Here is a 22378-nt window from a genome sequence, read left to right as displayed (position 1 = left end):
ATGACCACACCTTGAGAATTAAATTTTAAAAATTCTCCCCTCCTCCTTCAACCAACAGTCTTTCCCCTTTCCAAATTGTAATCCTTCTCTCTTGAAGGAACTGACTCATGTTGTTATTCTTATTGTGGAGGCACTTGCCCCTTGGTAATTTGTCCCATTTGGGCATTATTATCTGTAGACTTTTGAAGCCTAAGTTTGGTTAATGCCTTAACTGATGCAGATTCATGGACCAGATATCTGAATGCAGGAAGCTGCTTCATCAGTTAAACGGGAGAAGCCCCACCCATAAGGTTATTACCATGGGCTAGAATTTGTGGCCTCCCACCAGCTGTGTTTTTTGGCGGGGGAAGAGTGCGTAAAATATAAGGGGTGGCAAGTCCACACTTTGCTGCCCATCCCTGAACTGTCTCCCAGAAAACAGTAGGCAGGTGGTCATTGAAATCGGCTGCCCGTCTGCTATTTAAATAATTAAAGGTGAATTGAGCTTGTTAACAAGACAAATGACCTATATAATACGCTGCCCATGCCATAAAATGGTTGGTGGGGGTTGACAGGCTGTTCTTAAAAAAAAATTGTAAAGGAAGGGGGGCACATCATTCAGGGGATTCCCTTTGCGTATCGGGTGCACACCCCACCCACCTCAAGATGTTCCTCCACCCCTCCATGTTTTCCTCTGGCTGCTTTCCAAAACGGGCTCTCCCACCCTCGGCCTCCTCCCTAGGCTGCCCAATCTCTCCCCACCCAAGCCCCACAACTTACCTGGGTCTGGATACCATGGTTAGCTTCCTCTTGCGCCTACTAGCAGTCCCAGCAGCACCCACTGCTCAGTTCGGCCATTGCTGGGATGGCAAAAGCTACCGACCAATCAGATTGGTTGGCAGCTCTCAAGGGCGGGACTTTCTCCCACTGAGGGGAGGAAGTCTCACTCTCAGCCTGTTCAACCCTCTAGCATCACTTTATGGCTGTGTGGTGGGCTTTTTTTGAGTGTGTTGTAAAATCCGGCCCCAGGATTTACTGCTATCCATAATCTCTGATCATAAAAACATATCTCTGCAGTGATAGTGTCACCACCATGATTACCAGCAGCATTTACCATATTTCATAATACCTTGCAAGAATGTTGCTGTCCTAAATTTTTTTATCAGAAATATTGCCAATTTCTGACAGCAGGCCAACAGTCTTCATGAAACTCATTACCTGTCTCTCTGAAGGTGTGATCATGTATTTTTCTGTGAAGATACTGCCACCTAGCAGTGACCCATCTCCACAGACAAGGCAGGCTCGTCAGCCTCCATTTATTTCTGATCTGTAATACGTTTGCCATGCGCTAAAAATTGCAAGTAAGAAAAGTCAAAGGGGTTATTATACAATGCTTAATACAGCTGTGATTTTAAAAAAGGAGAGATTTACTAGATACATTCAGTATAGTGACTAACAACGCGCTTATTTGCTGTAAACGGTCTGCTGCCTTCATGTAACATCTATTTACATTAGAGGGACTGAAAGTGGTTTTGCTAATGGAAGTGCCTCACAAAGCTGTGATTGTTTTATTTTACCAGAATTGATCATAAGTGGATCCATTGTAAAACAGATCTTTCAGAGTTTAACGTTTGTTCTGAAGGACCCTCTTGTAATTGAACCATACGCTTAATAGATAAAAGCCAAGTAGGAATTGTCAGAACAACACCCTTAAATATTCCAACAAAGATTTCAGTTTATGTTAATACAAAAATTGATCAACTTTGAATTTTGACTAGAATGGAGGAAAGAGAGGCAGAGAGATTCATGGAGGGAATTCTTGAGTTTAGAGTCTAAACAACTGAAAGCACAGCCACTACATAAATGCAAGTGATTGTTGGCATTGTCAGTATATTGCTAGTCGATGAGCAAGCAGTCTCAAACATGGGAAGGGACACTTTAACAAAACAAAACACTAGTAATGTATAATTTGCCACTACATAAAAGTAACTTAAATCTGCACCTATTCTTATTTTAGGTTCAGATTCAGTGGTCGGATCCTTGGTCTTGCTCTTATCCACCAATATCTGCTTGATGCCTTTTTCACCCGACCATTTTACAAGGGCCTCCTTAGAATGTAAGTATTTCTGCTATGAGGAAAAGTTATTTGATATGGTCATCACATTGATATGTAAAACAGTTACACTGTTTAAGCGCTACCTTCCTTGACCCGTGTACATCATCTACACTTAGTGCAGTCACAAATAGTCTCTCAGCCACAAAAAATGCCTCTAAATATATACCTATTGCAAGATTTGGATTTTTCTTCTTGATAACGTGTTTGTCTTAGAACCAAGAAAATGTTGATGTTACAATTGCTATGGTTGGCACACATTTTTCATTGAGCATGCACTCCTTTGAGACAAAACAAGGAATATTAAGGTAACAGTGATAACAATGAAATTTACATTAGTAAGCAGTGTTGTAGACTTAAGAGTGTGGAACTATTTTGCATCTTATAATGTGCAGAAATGCTGCCATGGACCAGACAAAAGTGAGAAAAGGAAGGTTAATTTTGAACAGATGAGACTCTGGCAATACTGTCACCACTTTTGTGCCTTCACTCACTGGCTCCTATTTAATTTCCTCCTGACCCATCCAACTACAATACTCTGACTTAAAACTGGCAGTTAGGTTTAATGAATTCATCAATCAAACAAGTTAATCACTGGAAATTATACAATCTGGGATGTTTTAAATGGTTTTATCCCATTATCTCACTATGTTAATATGATTTGGTTTTCAGTATTATGTTCATAACTTAAATCTTCATTGAATTTACATCAAATTCTGTGTGTAAATTTGCCCCTATTTATGCATTTCCAAGGCATGTTAGGATTATTTAGATCACATTTGTCAAAGAATGCCACCTAATTTTTGAGCAGTTATTTAACAACGATGGCAATAATCAATTTAATAACTATTGGCCCAAAATTCTTCCATTCACCTACCGACAACATGACCAGGGATTTTCAGTTTCCTAGAGTTATTCTTTTAATTGTAAGGAGCGTTATATGTAGAATTTATTCCTTCTTGCAATTAGATGGTAGCATTTGTAAGTGCCCCGGAAGCACCCTTGTGAAGGGACAGCAAAACATTTGGGGCTCAGCCAAACATTTATGTTGAGCCCAAGTAGAGAACCAGATGTCTGGCAATCTTCTGCTGATAACAATTCCCAGAGAAGTTGCTTATGAATGCTTGTCTCAGCTCCAAGACTCACAAATGCTTTAGTGCATTAGGGGTCTGTTTGGACAGACTGAAGTAGAGTGTTTACTTTGCTTGATTGACATCTTTATGAGGCTATTATAATTTATTCTTTCTGTGATCTCTTTAGTAATGTATATATATTTACTTGGAAAAGATTGAGTGTGAAGTGGGTAATCCTTCTGTTATTGATACTATAAAGGCCCTGTCTGATAGACTTTTTTATAGGGTTATAGAAACAGTAGTTCTTTACAAAGCAGACTTCTGCATGGATGTTTTATTTTCCCTCAGCATTTCAACACTTGCCATTGTTATATGGTTTATTGATTCTGTACGTAATGCATACAGGCACATGGGCATGGAGGTGGCATGGGGGGGCCTGGGTAAGACCTTTTAAACTTACTTCTTCAAAGGGTTCCTGAATCCAGACTATGGTCACGGCTCCTCTGATGGGTCATGAACCGTGAGTCATCCAGAATATAGCCTGACTCCACAAAAGTTGTGGGGGGGCTATGAGATGCCTACCCCCGCAATGGCACCAGCCAGCTCAGGAGTGCAGGGTATGGACTGGCTCCCTGTCTCTGGGAATGTGATTGAAAGTCCCAGAACTGGGCCCCACCCTCCATTTCTAATTGGTTCGATTCCCTGAAAATCCGAACCGTTGTGTTCAATGTTGTCAGTGTCCCCTTGAGGATCTGAGTGTCTGCTTTTTATAGAAGTCCAATTGTACATCCTCCATCTACCAGTGTGGTAGTGGGACCCAAGAATGTATCAATGATTTTCCCAGAGCTTTCTATCAGATTTCTCCATCTTAAGCCTCCAATCTCTTTGAAGGCAGAATGAGTTAACACCAGGCTACACAAAATTCAGCTATGATATTTGAGTTGCTTTACTTCACAGAAGACAAAAGCACATGGGCCTGACAGAAGAAATTGTTCAGAATAGTTTCTGTTCACATACTATTATAAAAATGAAGACCACTCTTATGGTAGCCCACTTTGCTGGGTCCATAACTTAATGTAAAAGCATAAACTCTCCCATGATAGACAGCTACCGCTTTACTAACTTTCTGGTAAGTGTATTATAAAACATGCCATAAACTGCTCCAGTTCAAGTCTTTTTAGTAGAAAAATAGCCAAAGAATCCTGAACTATGACATTGACAGCATCACAGATGAGGACACATGGGTGTAATCATCCTAGAAATACACATTGTAAGCTGCAGATGACGTTAGTTCATCTCACCCCACTCCATATATTTGGAAGACCAAGCTTCTTATTGATCTGAAAATTTGACTATCCATGATTTTGTTGGATTGTCCCTAATCCCAGATTATCTAGCAAGGAAATAACCTTGAACCTAATTTAAATTTTTCTCCTAATTTACTTGAAGATTCTCCCATTGGAAATAATTGGATCATCTGTGCTCGGAACTTAAATATTTTGAAATCTCCAGTATTTGATCATTTTTCCTGGAGGATTATAAATGAATAGTCATTTTCATTGGAGCTTTCCTGATACACTGCCATAACTTCAGTTGGAAATCAATGGAGACACTGGAGAAACAACAATCATGTCCATTTATACTGTTTCTGCAGAATTTCTGCTGAAGTTGCAGTTGTAGAACTCTGAAATCGGCATCATTTGCAAAATCTTCCCTTATAGAATCCCAGAGTGCAATGCCAACTTCTCTTCTTTGAAAAAGGTAGAACAAGTCCTTTTCTATATCTATTCTCTCGTTGGTTGTCTCTTTTGATTGGATTTATTGGGTCATTTATCCAGCTCACTTTCCATGATACTATTTTGATAGATTACATGAACATCCTGCGAGGCAGTTTGACACATATTTCATGTAGGCTGCAGGGATATTTTCTAACAGCATAATGATTAGAAATAATTATGGTCCTTTTAAAAGCTGCTGTGAAGAATCTTTTGATCAGAGTCTATTGTTAGAATGATTAACTATGAACACTTTTATAATCCCCTTTACATTACAGAGCTGCCTAATGCAGCAAGGCGTCATTAGAAACATCCCTCAGACATGAATGATCCATTGCCATTGTTTGTTGAAGGCACTGAAACCCTCATAGGCAGGCAGTTTCTTAAGTGCTTCCAACAGCAAAGGTAAGAAGGGTTCATCTGTGATGCCAACACAACTAAAGCAGAAGCAGAGTGATGTTCAAGTACCATTATTGTCAGACCAACCCAGAATATAAACAGGGCACATTTGGCAAGATGCATGCCAGAACAATTACAGAAATAGTTCCATAACATAAAGAAGTATTAAAGAAAGAATAGTTGTCTTGAAATGGCCTCTTTAATCTTTCCTGTAAGTAAAGAGAGCCTTCAAGGATATAGGCTAATGTTAAAAATCCCTTATTCCAATAGTTAGTTAATATCAAAGCAAAATACTGCAGATGCTGAAATTTTGAAATAAAAACAGAAAATGCTGGTAAAACTCAGCAGATCTGGCAGCATCTATAGAGAGAGAAACAGAGTTAATGTTTCGAGTCCATATGACTCTTCAGAGCTAAGAAGAGAGTTAATTAGTTAATTAATGTAGCATTTCCACAAAAGAACGGAATCCTTTCAAATCAGGGCCTATGGTAAATTTTTTAAAAGGGTGATTTGGACCCTGTGAGATATTCCTCTAGCCTCTTAATAATCAATTGATATTGTTTATGTGGACTTTTAAAAGATGTTCAATAAAGTACCATACAATAGACCTGTTGGTAAATTTGAAACCTATGGGATTAAAGGGGCAGTGACTGGGTGATTACAGAACTGGCTCTGAGACACAATGCAGAGAGTAGCAGTGGACGGTTGTTCTTCACTCTGGAGGGAATCATACAGTGGTGACCCACAAGCAAAAGGTATAAGGACCCTGCTCTTTTTGACATACTAATGATCTGGACTTGGGCACAAAACTCTGAAATGTATGCAGCAGTGAGGGTATCAACAAATTTCAAGAGGACATAGACTGGTGAAATGAGCAGACACATAGTCGATGAAATGTAACACAGGGAAGTCTGATTATGGTAGGAAGAATGAGGTAATATGAACTAAATGGTACAATTTTAAAGGGGTTGCAGAACATTGCAATCATTGAAGGTGGCAGGATAAGCTGAGAACAATGTTTTGTACTTAATTTTAAACAAAAGGCATAAACAGAGGCATAGAGTACAAAAGCAAGAAAGTTGTGCAATACCTTAATAAATCTCTGGTTAGGATCCATTTGGAGTATTGTGTCCAATTCTCTAGATACTTTAGGAAGAATGTCAAAGCCTTAGAAATGATGTGGAGATTTGCTATCATGGTACCAGGATATAGGACTTTGGTTAAGTGGAGAGACGAGATAACCTGGTATTGTTGTTCTTAGAGTAGAGAAGATTAAGGGAAATTTTAATACAGTTGCTCAAAATTGCAAAGGGTTTTAATAGAATAAATAAGGAGAAACTGTTTTCAGTGGCAGAAGGTTCAATCAGAGGACACAATTTTAGGGTAATTGGCAGAAGAGCCAGGGGCAACGTGAGGAAAAAAATGTTTATGCAGTGAGTTATTATGATCTGGAATTCATTGCCCGAAAGGGTGGTGCAAACAGATTCAATAACAACTTTCAAAAAAGATTTGGATAAATACTTGAAATGTTTCTCAATTCATTTCTTGATTTCATCAAACCAAGCATTTTATTTTAACCTCCCGTGAGGCAAACTATGAGTAGTTATCTGATAATTCTATACCTAAATGCGTTATGAAGCATAAAATATTATTTGTTTATAATCCATCTACTGAAATATCAGGAAATATTGTGATGCTGGGCATCCCAGCAGATGGTTTCTGTTGATAGGAATTGCAAGACATAGGCTGGACTTTTCTGGCCCCGTTGGTATTGGGCGTCAGGGTGGGTTGTGGGCGGGGGGAGGAGACAATATGACGCGGAGGGCAAAAATTGGTTTCACACCAGCATGAAAGCACAATGGGCTCATCCAATGGTTCCCGCTTTGAACCCGCTTTGCATCCCGCTAATGGGATGCAAAGTAAGGCCCGACTGGACTCGTCGCCCCATGACACATTTTCCGTTTTGCTGGCAAGAAAACGCGCCGGCCCAGAACATGTCTGGACTAGTGTGACATGCAGAAGTCGGGACTTACCGTTAGGGCCTTGCTCACATCGCAGACATCCAAGGAGCAGAAGATGCTGGAGCCCTACAGCTACCAGGCCCTGGGGAAACTTGTATATTGCATGCTGTGTGGATTTTCATTAACATGACTCTGCTGTGAAGCCACTTAAGGAAGGTGGGAGGTCTCCATTGATATCTCGGGTCTGCCTCAGAACATCACAGTCTTGGCCATGGGCAACTATGGATGATCTGCGAGGAAGGTCCAGTTGTGAGTGGGAGAGGAAGATGGACCTGGGGGCAGGGTTAGGGGGCATTGAAGTTGGGAGCATGGAGGAGTAAGTACGGGGGAGAAGGGTATAACGGGAGAAGGCAGCAAGTGGGGAGGTAGATGTAAAGGAAGGAGTTGGGAGTGGGGAAGGCGTCCGGGGGAGGAAGGCATCCGGTGGGGAGGAGGGAGTAAGGGGGAAATGTCCAGATGAACATGCAGTGGAGGGTCTGTGGAGTCAATGACTGCCTCCTGGGGAGAAAAATGATGGTGGGCGTGGTAGGGGGGAATAGTGAGTTTGAGAGGGCGGAGTGAGCTGGAAGGGTGCGAGGGTGATGGTGCAACAGTGGTGGTAGAAGGGATGACAAGGGTGGTTGGTGGGGATTCGGAGGCAGACACCAACCCTGGGGGTGGGTAGGACAAGGCGGGAGAAGTCAATGTGGATGGCGTGGGATTCTCAGGAAGGTAGGGAACATGGGAGTAAAATATTAGATGGATAGAAGATATGCTGGCTGGGGGAAAACAGAGAGTATGCATAAGTGGGTAATTTTCTGACTGGCAGTATGTAATGAGTGGAATCCTGCAGGGGTCTGTGTTGGGGCCTCGACTTTTTGCAATTTTTATCAATGACTTGGATGAGGATAGCAAAGGCATGGTAGCTAAATTCACAAGTGACACAAAGATAGGTAGGAATTATGATGTGAAGAGGGCATAGGGAGGTTGCAGACAGATATAGATAGGTTTAGTGAGTTAGCAAAAATCTGGCAGGTGGAGTACAATGTGGGAAAATGTGAAGTTGTTCACTTTGGCAGGAAGAATAAAAAAGCAGAGTATTACATAAATGGAGAACGATTGCAGAATTCTGAGGTGCAGAGGGATTTAGGTGTCCTCGTGCATGAGTCACAAAAAGTTAGTATGCAGGTACAACAAGTAATTAAGAAGGCTAATGGAATGCTATCCTTCATTACGAGAGGAATTGAACATAAAAGTAAGGAGGTTATGCTTCAGTTATACAGGGCAGTGGTGAGACCACATATCGAATACTGTGTGCAGTTTTGGTCTCCTTATTTAATTATGTTAATGCATTGGAGGCGGTTCAGAGGAGGTTTACTAGACTGATACCTGGAACGACTGTGTTGTCTTATGAGGAAAGGGTGGACAGGCTGGGCTTGTTTCTACTCAAGTTTAGAAGAGTGAGGGGTGACTTGATTAAGGTATATAAGATCCTGAACGGTCTTCACAAGGTGGATGTGGAAATAATGTTTCCTTTTGTGGGTGAGTCTAGAATTGGGGGGGCACTGTTTTAAAGTTAGGGGTTGCCCTTTTAGGATAGAGATGAAAAGAATTTTTTTCTTTCACAGGGTTGTACGACTTTGGAACTCTGTGCCTCAAGAAGGCAGTGGAGGTGGGGTCATTGAATACCTTAAAGATGGAGACTGAATAGATTCTTGTTAGGTAAGGGAATCAAAGATTATCGGGGGTAGATGGGAATGTGGAATTATTAATACAAACATATCAGCCATGTTCTTATTGAATGGCAGAGAAGGCTCAGTGGGCCAAATGGTCTACTTCTGTTCCTATTTCGTATGTTCGTATGTGTACGCTCACCTGGACATGCTGGAAAGAAAGGGCTTCATGTTGGTAGGTGACAATGGGGAGGTAAAAGGTGATGCCAGGGGGTCAACAGTGATGGGGGAAGGTCATGGGTGACTAGGGGAGAGCAAAGAACAGGGGAGCTTATGAGGAACTTGACTGTGACCATAAAAACAAAAAACTGCGAATGCTGGAAATCCAATACAAAAACAGAAATACCTGGAAAAACTCAGCAGGTCTGGCAGCATCGGTGGAGAAGAGCAAAGTTGACATTTCGAGTCCTCATGACCCTTCAACAGAACTAAGTAGAAATAGGAAAGGGGTGAATAAACTGGCTTATATTTCACCCCTTTCCTATTTCTATTTAGTTCTGTTGAAGGGTCATGAGGACTCGAAACGTCAACTTTGCTCTTCTCCGCCGATGCTGCCAGACCTGCTGAGTTTTTCCAGGTAATTTTTTTTTGACTGTGACCATGTTTATCAAATTGAAAGTGAGCATTGCCTCATTTTGGACAGGGACACATGCTACATGGGAGTGCAATCAGTGGGTGGGTGGGTGGAGATGCAGGTCAGCTCAGATGGACAACGGAAAGAGAACCTCAGTTGGCAGCTTTGAAAATGCTCAGGACATTGAGGTGAGTGTGATGGAGGATGGCATGCATGGGAGAGTGCTTGCATGAGACTCCAAAAGGCCCTGCTACATGCACACTTCTCCCTCAAGAATCACTCATGGTCTGGCTTTGTGCAGCTAAACTGCTGGATGCAGGGGGAATACTTGCAAAGCCTGTAAATGAAGCAGAAGATGCTGGAGCCTGACAGCTACCAAGCCCTGTAGAAACTTGCATGCTGTGTGGATTGTCATTAACGTGACTCTGCTGTGAAGCCGCTCAGGGAAGGTGGCAGGTCTCCGTTGATGTCTTGCGTCTGCTTCGGAACATCACGGTCTTGGCCATGGGCAGCTATAGATGATCGGCGAGGGTGGGGGAGAGGAAGGTCCAGTTATGAGTGGGAGAGGAAGGTGAACGTGAATGTGAATATATTTTCAGATTATGAAGTGACAAAACGTGTTCACCCGTGCAACCACTTGTGATCCAAGTTTCTTAGCTTTTCTAGGCCTACCACTTATTCCCGGTTCTGCCCTGACATTCACAGCAGCGATGGAGACAGCCTGTGCAGTGGTTGGCCCTGTTGCCTCTGATGACTTCGGCGTACATCCCCTGGAGAGCCGAGGACTTGAGGGCTGTGGCTTGCTTTGACTGTCCTTCTGTGGGCCAGCTGCCCTCTCTACGATGATAGAGGACAAGGGTATGGGGGTCACAGGCAAAGGGGACTCGGAGGAGAGAACAGCTTCGGAAATTCCTGAATGAATGACCCAGGGGTGTCCAGCTGCCGTTCCTCCTCCCTTTGGGGGCCTGAGGGCCCCAGTATGACTCCTTGAGGGGAGGGAGCACCTGGAGGGATGTTGAGGTGCCCCGTTTCCCTCTTGCATTGCCACTGGAGAAACTCACCCATGGCTACCGCAATGGATTGCAAGTCTGCGCGCATCTCCATGTTCTACTGGACCACGATCTCCATGACATCTGCCATCCTTCCCATGGAAACCTCCATCTGCAAATATGTGGGCATCACTTCACCGAAGAGCAGACAGACGCACCCCTCTGCCTCATGTGCCACTCTGTTGAGGGCTTCCAACAGCTCCTCATGATGCTCCCCCCCCCACCCCCACCCCCCCTGCTGACTCTCCACAAAAACTTGGAGGGCTGAATCCAGAGGCTCGTCATCTGACTTGGGCCTCACAGATGCCTCTTCTCTAGCAGTCTTCTGAGTGCTGGGGGGGGGGGGATGCTCAGCTGAACCTGCCCCCTTCTGCTGCGGACACATGTCTGTGCAGTGGCCACTAGATTGTGAACCTGAGCCTGCTCTAGATCTAGATCCCACTGAGGTGTGTGTCTCTGCGCTGGTGCAGGGTGTGGGTAAGCGCTGTGACAGGTCTTCCAGGATGCATATTTCCAGCTCTTCAATGGAGGAGGTGTCCTCTTGGCTGGAGGTGAGGATGTGGGTGCAGCTGAGGGATTGGCTGGCTGAGGGCATCGGTCACTTGGCAGAGCTCCCTGCAAACCAAAGTAGAGGTAATTAGTGCATAAGCAGTCGAGAGAGCACTCACATTTGCATTGAGGGAGGGATGATGTGGTGCAGGATCCTCAGCTGTGTGTTCACCGCTGACCTCACCATCGCCGCAGGCAAGGTCCACGTCCTCACCTTTCAGCGTGATGGCATGGTCCTCAAAGTGAGTGAGGGACCTAATGTGGGCCACTCCACCCCCAGTCTGGAACCTCTCCCTGCTGTTGTGGGCCAGCTTCTCCTGCATGAAAACAGCTGGAGAGAGTGTGAGCAGGACACATGGCACTGCGTGGAATATTTGTGTGGTGAGCAGAGCTGTGGATGGTTTGAGGACGCGAACTCCAGAGGATATGAGCCTGATGGAGATGTGAGGGTGTGTGTGAGTTAGTGGTGTTTCCCCTTGAGGTGTGCGATCCGTGTGGATGTGTGATGGGTTTGTGAGTGTGAGAGTTGAGAGTGATGAAGTGGTTGATTTACCCTGGCAGAACAGATGAGAGCATTCATCCTCTTCCTGCACCGGATGACTCACCTCCTCTGTGTTCCGGTGGTGCTTACTGCCGCTGCCCCGCCTCCCAGGCCAGATTGTGACTCTGGTGGACCTCCAGCGGCCAGAGCAGGGGTGGACGACATCGTAATGGCCTTCCACTGTGTCCAGCAGGTGCCCCAGAGAGGTGTCAGAAAATTTGGGGGCTGCCGTCTTCTTCTCTTTCAGGGGCACCTGTCGCCTGGAGCAGTCCTGGTCTGAAGACATGCAGTAGGCTGCGCTCTGGTGCACTTTAAATATGGCGAGGAAGCGCTGCTGTGACAGCGTGGCGGGCAAATCCCATGCTGCCCACCAGCAATCCGCCATGTTTCTTGTGAATGCATTATTAATGAGATGGGATGCACTGGGAATGGGACGATATGTTGCGAAAAGCCACCATTGCAGCCAGTGAGTAAAATGCCCTTTTCCCCACCCATTGTCTTTAACTCCTTTTTTAAAAATTGGGTTGGACTATGATCCCTTTCCAGCTCCAAAGCAATGTGCAGGAGAAATTAAGGCCCAGAGGCACTTGCTGCTTTATTTAACCAACTCATTTAATTCTCTGTCATTGGTTTTGACTGGCAGACCATCATATGTAAATTGATCATTGAAAATTGTAACATTTCCGCCCCTTAAAATAAAAGATCGTGGGTTTAAACTCCACTCTATTGACTTGACCATATAATCTAGGCTGGCACTCCAATGCAATACTAAGATAGTCCTGCACTCTCTGAAGTGCTGTCTTTCAGATGCAATGTTAAACATTTTTGTTTCCTCTGTGGGCATAAAAGATTTTCTGTCGCTATTTTAAAAAGAGTAGGGAGTTCTCCTGGTACATTTCAAAAGTACTTTATTGCTCTGAAACAGTTTGCGATGTCCTGTGACTATGTAAGACATAATATGAATACAAATTATTTTATTGTGTTGACATCAATTTCCAAGATCATTGAGCTGTCTTATCTATTTTATCTTGCCTTCCAGCTCTCCCCTAATTTACCCGGCTGATTGTCTGTCTATTGCAGAGTTGATGAGAAGCAGCTCCAATGTCAGGCACTGTAGCGACTGACAAACTAGTTTGAAAGTTGATAAATTGAGTTTAAAACAAGGCATTATTTGTACCTTTTTGTATTGTTTGCAGGATAGACCAATGTATGAGACTGTTTCAGTATTACTACGCTGACCATTTTCCATAGAAAGGCATTCCGTTGGCTTACCCTTTCTGGTTGTGCCAATTTCTGCTATGCTGGAGATGCCACAATATTTTTTTTTTAAAGAATTGCTTTGTGCTTCTCTAATGTATGCATTCAAAATGTTTAACCACTTCACTCACTTTTCCAGAACTGCTTCATCCAATTCAGGATCGCAGGGAGTTGGAGCCTATCCCAACAGGCAACGGGCTTTAGGCAGGGTACACTCAGGAGGGGATGCCAGTCCATCACAGGGTACACATGCACACACAAACACACATTCACTGGGGGACAATTTACTGTAGGCAATCCACCTAACCAGCACGTTTTTTGGACGGTGGGATCAAACTGGAGCACCCAGCGGAAACCCATGCATATACTGGGAGAATGTGCAAACTCCATACAGACAGACAGCCGAGGTCAGGATCGAACCCGGGTCCCTGGAGCTGTGAGGCAGCAGCGTATGTTTCAAAAAATAATGTGTGGATATTGGAAGAAAAGAATCAATTAACTCAATTGAACTCCATCCAAATGAGTACAAAATTGCGGTTATGTATTTTCTAAAGTTTTGAGGGTTTTTTTAAAGGATTGCAGTACAAGATGGAAAAGATTATTCTAGGTATTGTATAGGTAGAAGATAAAGCAACTTATCTATCGAAAAAAATGTCTTTCCAAAAACAGTCTATTTAATTCAAGATAAAGTACCAACATTGATTATGGGTGGTATTTTCTCAGGCAAGAGGAGGTAGGTTTGTTGCATGCAGTGAGTTAAATCCCGTAAAACTGGTGTTGGGTCAGGCTCCGTACATCACACGCTGTCTTCCCGGTTTCACTGAGGCGGGATTGGAGATGAGTGGGGAACTGCTTTGCAGCTGTCGTTTAAATGATTGAAATATTCTGAAAGGCCATTAAGTACTGACTTAACCCTCAGTTATAGATTTAACAAGCCAGCGCACCTTTTTTTCCCCAGTCTGTCAGCAATTTTGAGACGAGTGCATATTGGGGAGAGCTTCTTCAGTCAAACACACAAGCTGGGAAGGCTTTGATCAGTGAAACTGATGGCTGGGTGGGAAGTGTTATCGCTACTTGGCAGGTGGTTGGCAACTTCTTGGAAAACACTTCACCTGTCTTGTACTTCATTCACCTGCAGCTTCATTTCTCTGCTGCTAATCTCTACCATGGTAGGCAAGCAATATATGCAGTTCCACCTTGCAACTCTGGTGAGAGACAAGAAAAAAATGCCACCACCCAGCAGGAGCAACACCAGCTGCCTTCTCCTCAGTGCCATGTGTTATGATCTCTTGGGAGACCATTACCTTTTAAAAAGAAATTAAAACTCCCAGTTATTAACTGAAATAAATTACGTCACAAGATTTCACATTTTAAACGAAAACTTTTATTACACAAGAATTAAACAAAGCAAATACTACTAACTTAACATAAGCCCTTATTATTTAAACCTGAAAATCTCAACAGGCCACTCCCTGTTCAGTCTTTAATTCCACCAAACAGTTCCCCTACACATTGCAGAATCTTGAAGGTTCATTCACTTCTCCTGAGCGCAAACCAAGGTATGCCATAGATCTTAGCAATTTACTTTGGCTCTCCTCAGTTTCCCAGTCTGGCACTTAAACTTCGAGAGCTCTCCCTTCCTGCGAGGACCTCACTGCCGATCTCTTCCACAAGTTTAACCAGACGGATCTGACAATTTTAATTTCTCATGCACTCGGACTTTTCATTCCGAGCATGGGCCCCAAGCATGAATCCTGCTTTTGTGACTCCAGATCAGGAACACTCCTGATTCTTAATGGCTTCTGTGCTCCTTGTTCTGGCTGCCGGCAGATACACCATTGCCTCCTCATGGGCTTCCAAGCTAGCTAACGATTTTTGTGAGAAAAACACACAGGTAAACCCAAAACAAAGGATTGCCTTCATGCAATCTGTCCCTGTGGCAACGTGGCACACCTGGGATGTCCCAGATCAAGATTTAAACTAATTATCTCCCATTTTAAACCTGTTCTTTGATGTGAAAAATATATGGATACTTTAAGATCATCCTTATTTACCCTTTGCTTTCAAACCTTTCTTTGATCCGGGACCCATATGAATAATTTATACCTGTTGTGATGACAATTCTAGACATCTTGTCTCCACCAAGACTCAGAAAGGGGCTACCCATTGTTCAGTGTTTTACACTTACAACTCTGACCTTATTTATAACCAACCTCCTGACCAGATGCTTTCATTATTTTATTTTTAAAATTTCAACTTCAACCTAAAGATTTTATTCCTAAAACATATGAATCATGAAATTAGACATTTTCATACACTTTCCGTCCACAGGGCAGAGGATCAGAGAGGGTCTCTGGGTTAGCCAAAATGACAGGGTTGGGGGAACGGTGGGGGGGGGGCAGCTACACATGTGAAAGTACAGCTGCCTTGAAACCAATCCAATTTTCATTAGTAGGATGTGCAGAACACGACTTGTGGGCTTTCCACTTTTCAGGAGAAGGTGTAAAATTAACGGAGTTCTTTGGAGAGGTAGGGTACTATTTTGGAGAGGTAAGGGACCCTTTTGGATAGTTCCAGGGACACTTTTTGGAGCGGTCAGGTACCCTTTGGAGTTGTTAAAATTAAACATGAATGTGTATAAAGAGTGGATAAACTCATTGAAACTGTCAAGCTGTAAGGATATTTAAATCACCTGCTATTTAAGTAAAACAAAACAGTCTGCGGCTTTTAAAAAATCAGTGCTTGCTATTTCACTCTGCCTGATGAAATAAGCCTCAGTACAATCATTCTTCTTCCTTAACTGAGGTTTTCCAACTACGGTGGTTGACAGGGCCCTCAACTGTGTCTGGCCCATCTCCCGCGCATCCTCCCTCACACCTTCCTCTCCCTCCCAGAACCTTGACAGGGTCCTCCTTGTCCTCACTTATCATCCTGCCAGCCTCTGCATTCAAAGGATCATCCTCCACCATTTCCGCCAACTCCAGCATGATGCCACCACCAAACACATCTCCTCTTCAGCCCTCCTGTCGGTATTCCATTGGGACCGTTCCCTCTGGGACACCCTGGTCCACTCCTTCATCACCCCCTACACCTCAAACCCCTCCAACGACACCTTCCCATGCTACCGCAGAAGGTGCAACACCTGCCCCTTTACTTCCCCCCCTTCTCACTGTCCAAGGGCCCAAACACTCCTTTCAAGTGAAATAGCACTTCACTTGCACTTCCCTCAATTTAGTCTACTGCATTCGCTGCTCCCAATGCGGTCTTCTCTACATTGGAGAGACCAAATGCAGGTCTATCCACAAGCATGTCCCAGACCTTCCTGTCGCTTGCCATTTCAACACACCACCCTGTTCTCATGCCCACGTGTCCGTCCTTGGCCTGCTGCAATGTTCCAGTGAAGCTCAACGCAAACTGGAGGAACAGCACCTCATCTTTCGATTAGGCACTTTACAGCCTTCTGGACTTAACATTGAGTTCCACAACTTCAGATCATGAACTCGCTCCTCCATCCTCACCTCCTTTTTGATCCCCATTTTTCTTATAATTATTATAAGTTTTTTATATATATATATTTTTCTTTTCCCACATTTCTATTATTATTTTTAACATTTATTTCCATCCATTGTTTTATCTCCACCTTTTAGCCTATTTTGATCCCTTCCCCCCACCCCACCCCCACCAGGGCCATCTGTCACTTGCTCATCCTGCTTTCTACCCTTAATATCACCATTAGCACATCCTTTAGCTAATATCACCACCGTCAACACCCCTTTGACCTTTTGTTTATGATATCTTTGGCAATCTCTCCTTTGCCTCCACTTATCACTGGCCCTCTATCCAGCTCCACCTGTCCCAACCCCCCTTAAGCACCTTATATTTCACCAATTTCTATTTCTCTTTAGTTCTGATGAAGAGTCATACGCACACAAAACATTAACTCTGTCTTCCACTCCACAGATGCTGTCAGACCTGTTGAGTTTTTCCAGCAATTTTTGTTTTTGTTTCAGAATTCCAGCGTCCACAGTATTTTGTTTTAATCAGAATAATCATTATTGTATTTGTGGTGCATGATTGATTTCACAACTTATCACTATCACATTGGCATGCCTGGCAGTTCACAGTTTGATTGACAGGTCCAAGAGGTTATAAAGTTTTTGATGTGGGGTTCTGAATACAAATGCTTGTTTTTATAAGGGATTAAGTATTTGAATGAAATGCTTGTATTTATAAATGATTAAGTGGTTGAAGGTATATAAATGTAGTGAATGGATTTTTATCAGTGTTTTTTCTTAAATGGTGAAGTCATCAATAGACACTTAGAACTTTATTTTATTGAATCTCAGCACGCTCTTAAGGTCTGTTAATGGCGGATACTGGATGAGTTGGCATGGAGGGTGTAAGGACAAAGGGTGCTGGGTTTGGGGGCATGGGTTGGCACTAAGTTGGCATAGGAGCTATAAAGGGCCATGAGGGTGGGTGTAGGTTGGCATGGAGGCATAAAGGGCCATGGGGGTGGGTAGATGGCAATAGTTTGGCATGGAGGGTATGAGGGACCATGGCGATGGGTGGGAACCACAAGGTGGCATATGTTGGGATGGATGGGGCATGGTAAGTGTGTGAGGGGTGGGGACTAGCAGTCTACAAGTCCCGGGGACCAAGGCTGGCCTTTCATGCAGCCCACCTCTGCATCCTTCAGCCCCTATGGCTGCCTCTGCACTGTTTCATGTTAACACCCGCTGCCCCACACCCTTCCCCCCCCACCCTGGATTGAAAATCAGTATCCGGGGCACATTCTCCCACATCTCGTTTGAGGAGTCAGGAATATTCTCAACACTATGCTCCAGACTTGGGAGTGAAAATCAAGACCTTGATTTGGTAAATGTGACCATGTTCTGGAGGACAACAATTATGCAATTTAAGTAGATGATCAATTAGTGTTGAATATGATTATCCTTCCAACTGACAGCTATCACTACCTCTAAGTGAAAATGAATTTCAAGATAAACACATTTCATTTGCAAATAGGACAGACCCTAATCATTGATTTTAAATCTGAAATTTACTTGCCAGACTTCGCTACTCCCTAGATTTACTCTGCAAGTCTATTTTTTCCAGATCATCTCTCTCCATTTTGTCGTTAGGTCCCTGCTGTTGATCTTCAGTCTTTGCTTTGTACCTTCCTATTCTTCCTTATTTCTGCTATTTGTTCCATAATTTTCATTTCTTCCTCATTTCACTTCATACTTACTCTTATTTCTAACTATGTTGGTACCTTCCTGGTGTGAATTTTATGTCATATAACCTGAAAAATGTCACCTAATCAATTCAAAAGCAAGTTGTCAGTAGTCTTCATCAAATTTGATCAGTGGTGATGCTTTGACCAACAAATTTAAATAAACCAGTAGTATTAAGATAACATGAAGTGTGTTATTGTGGAGCTGAGTAGATACATCTATTTACAGTTTCTAACATAAAATTCAAATATTCATACCCACTGACTGTTTCAATAAAAATGCAGATATACTTTCTCAAAACAAATATTAAAAATAAATAGCTTGTTTGTGTTTTAAGCAGTTGGAATTTCTATTACTTTCAGATGATTGACACACTAGATAACATGTTGTCCTATCTCAATATCAAATCTGTTTCATTCTGTTGGTTAACTAAGGTGAAATAATGATTAAACCATTTTAAGGAGTTTTTGACACTACATTTTCAGTAGCAATAGTAGGTGAGGTCAAAAGAATATTCCCTGTTTTAGAAAAGAGATTTCACCAAATGACATTTTGAGAAGATGAGAATTTTGAAGATGCTGGTATGAAGATATGCATTAAATTTGTGGAAATTTATTCTGGAACAATGAACTCGTTCTGTCAATATCTATATCACTCTTCATTCTATTTCACTTAGTCCCAGGGAATGAAAAATGATAACACGGTGGCAACCAAACTGGATTATCATTATGACCAACTGCTTAATCAAATAACACATAAAGCTGCTTCAGTGATTTTGAATCTAATTATAGCACTAGAATTATAGTAATCTAAAATATACTTCAATTAGTTCGGATCTAATGGCTTGAGGCCCATTTTTTCAAATTATGCTCAGATTGGTTCGTAATAACCTAAATTTAATGTGCTCTCTCAGATTTTACAATGAAGGCTGCTCCAAGTTATTATTTTTTTGAAAATTATTAAATAGAGAATAATAAATACCTGGGAGCACAAAAATATAGCGGTTCAGAGAGCATAAACCATCTAAGTAAAAATTGACTGGTTAATAACCATCAAAGCAGGATTAGATTATAGCCTTGACATTGCTCAAAATCTGTTATTACAATATATGCTGCTTAAAATTTATATAAGGTCACCTTGTCCGCCCTCTCTGTTTTGCTTGTTCCCAAACAAAAAGTAATTTTTAAAAAATCATAAATATAAATTTAAATTTAAAATATCCTAAATTTAATCCTAACTCGATGCTGAGTTAACAGGGTCTCTTGATGGCACAGTGGCAGGCGTACTTTATTGGCTTAACTGTTTTTGGTTCTGGAGAGGTGAAAATGCTACTGATCTCTTTTGGAAGTGCAAGTATGTACAATAGATGCTAACAGAGAACAAGATCAGACTTGTCTTGGTGAATACCTCATCAAGGCTCACTCATGGATTACGGCCAATTAGCTGAAGCACTTAAGCCAATTGGCACCACCACGCAATCTATACCCTCAGAAATGGAGGAGATTAACTGGCAAGGAGGAAGGGAAGAAAAAATACAAATGCGTTTTCAATATGACTAGAAGATGCCTGTTTTGAGATGAGACAACTTTTGCCACCAATGATATCGTTAATTCATGAATAGTCAAAATGTAGTGTTACTGATATTTTTTCTCTATTATAACCTATTACATCTTCATTCACAGATCATGTACCAAGTCATTCCTCCATTGAAGCTGTTTGAGGCATTGGGAAGAATCTTCCCAGCCCTTTAGAGGCGGAATTGAGAGCATTTTAAACTTGCGTGTCAGGTTGGCAGCGGTGGGTAGCCAATTAAAAGACCAATTGGGGGCGAGTGGCTGGTGCTGCCTTGACACTGGACCAGCTCCTCGCTGAGTAGAGAGGCTGGCAGCAGCTTAGAAGCAGCCTCCCAGTGACAGCTGCATGGAGCATCGGGATCTTCTGTCACAGGCCCTATGAATGTGCTGCAGAAGTGCAAAGGCTGCAACCTTGGCCATTACCCTTTGTGTGGAGAGATTTCCCCTCCACACTGATGGCCCTACAAGTCATGGGCTTTTCGTTTTTTTAAAATACTACTCAGGCTTCTGAGGGCACCTTGATTTTTGAGGCATCGTCACACTGTCTTACTGCCTCAGGAGTGCCTACCTTTGCTGGTGGGTCTGCCTTCTGTCTGGTGCTGTGGGCCCTCCTATTGGACCTCATGCTTAGGAACCTGCCTGCTATCCCTAATTGGATAACGAACACAGGGGAGGCCTCTTACTTGGTTGCCTTCTGGAAGATTCCAAGCTGTCAGCCTGCCTCTGACTCACACAGGGTTGGGACCTGGAAATGGTCCCGATATCTTAAAGTCTTCAAAGGGTATAAAATCCTGCCTGTTATAATCAAATTAGAACCCAGTTTCAGCAGTATGAAAATTTCAAATTCAAAGATCGCAGATGTGCTTAAAATTAATTTCTAATAAGAACAGGATATCATAAGCTGGAAAAAAATATTTTTTTGTAAATGCACCATAGATCCTTCTAAAAAGTATTAGTCACCAGGAAGGAAAGTTTAATTTTTTGTCAACAACGAAAAGTGCACTCCATGACTGCCATACAAACCCAAGGTGGAATTTTACAGCCCTGTTGCGGTGGGGATGGGGCCGTAAAATGCGGTGATCCGTGCATAGGTCCATTGACTTCAGCGGGAATGGAAAATCCCGCCAGTGAGTGGGGTTGTAAAATTCTTCCCCTAGATGAAATTGATCTTACCACTACATTTTGGTGTTTCTTTTATTTTTTTATTCAATATTTTTTATTTCTGTGCTTTAGACTACTCGCATATTGAGCCGTAAATCCCAGATAGTATTTCCAGTTGCCCTGTTTTCTAGGTAAAATTCCTAGAATGCCCTGGTAACAAGAAGTAACCTTTTTTCAGTTTATTTCAGCTACTGGTTCTATCCCCTGGCTTCTCACGATTCATCTAAGAACACAATACTAGTCCTTATTTTAGGCTGTAGTTGCTTTAGATTATATCTAGAGTAAGCAATAATAGAAAGAATCAGTATATTCTTTACATTGGTTATGCTTTGGTCAGTCCTTGTGTGAGAAAATAAGTAAGTTGCAACTCCTGGAACATGTATCAGGATATAAGTAATTTTTTTGCTTAGTGGTTTCTTTCTTTTCTCACTAACAATAGAAGCTATCTGGTTTGACTGACCCCCTTTGGAGGTTCCAGAAAGACCACCTTTGATTGATTTACCAATTTGAAAAACTGCATGACTAGGACCAAGCAAAATTTCAATAACTCTCCATTAGATTCAAAAGGAGCTATTAGTTTAGCATATATTTGACTTAATTACACAGTATGCCTATTAAAGGCTCAGCTTTGCTCTCAAATCAATTACCTAGCAACAACGACTACACCAATGTTTGAAGCAATTGCAACAAAAGGAGCTGAAATATTCTTTTATGAGTGAAGATGGTTGTTAACCCATTATACACTATGACAGGTACAGTAGATGAACGGCTGTGGTGCCAACTTAGCAACCAAGAAGCTGTCAAGTCAAGTCTACCATGGAAAATTGTGAGATTGACTTTATTAAATCTGGTAATTTGTGAGAAAGCTTCCGATTTAAATAAAAATCTAACTGTATCACAAATGTCCTTCAGGGAAGGGAGTGTGTCATCTCTATCTGGTCTATCCAATCCCACACTCTGTGGTTGACTGTTTAACGCTCTGACGTAACCTAGTTATAAACAATGACTACAATGTTTGGCAAGAAGAAGAAAATTGACCTACTGGTAACAACATAGGCATTGGACAGAATTTAATGTTTGGGGCGGTGGGCTCGAGTGGCGACCCTGCCCTGGGAATTCCAAGCCACCTTGACTTGATTTACCACCATTCAGGTACTTAGCTGGTTGGCATCCAGGTCCTCGTTATGATTGGGGAACTTCCTGCCTCTGAGAGCTGCTGGCCAATCAGAGCTTGGCAACACTCCAGTACTGGCAGCGCCACCAAGAGCGTGATCACTGCTGGTGCTGCAGCTAGCCCACAGGGAAGGATTGTCACAGGAGCCTGGAGTGAAAGTAGATGAGGCGGCCTCACCCTGACCGGTCGG

The 22378-nt window shown here is 42.6% G+C and overlaps 1 protein-coding gene across 6 annotated transcripts in view; it reads left to right on the top strand.

Annotated features, from left to right (window-relative positions):
• Nucleotides 1–22378, top strand: part of LOC121284917 (E3 ubiquitin-protein ligase HECW2-like) — a 398529-nt gene that overhangs the window by 334651 nt on the left and 41500 nt on the right. For 5 of the 6 annotated variants that reach the window (XM_041200816.1, XM_041200817.1, XM_041200818.1 and 2 more), the window contains one exon: nt 1997–2095. In XM_041200816.1, the coding sequence (XP_041056750.1) occupies nt 1997–2095 (99 nt within the window). Of the gene's footprint in view, nt 1–1996; nt 2096–4819; nt 4888–22378 lie in introns of those variants that run through there. The other variant, XM_041200819.1, reaches the window with a different exon arrangement.

Source organism: Carcharodon carcharias, chromosome 12 (assembly GCF_017639515.1).
Source record: "Carcharodon carcharias isolate sCarCar2 chromosome 12, sCarCar2.pri, whole genome shotgun sequence".
Lineage (NCBI taxonomy): Eukaryota > Metazoa > Chordata > Chondrichthyes > Lamniformes > Lamnidae > Carcharodon > Carcharodon carcharias.
The sequence above is the reverse complement of the archived record's forward strand: the minus strand, read 5'-3'. Positions and strand labels throughout refer to the sequence as shown.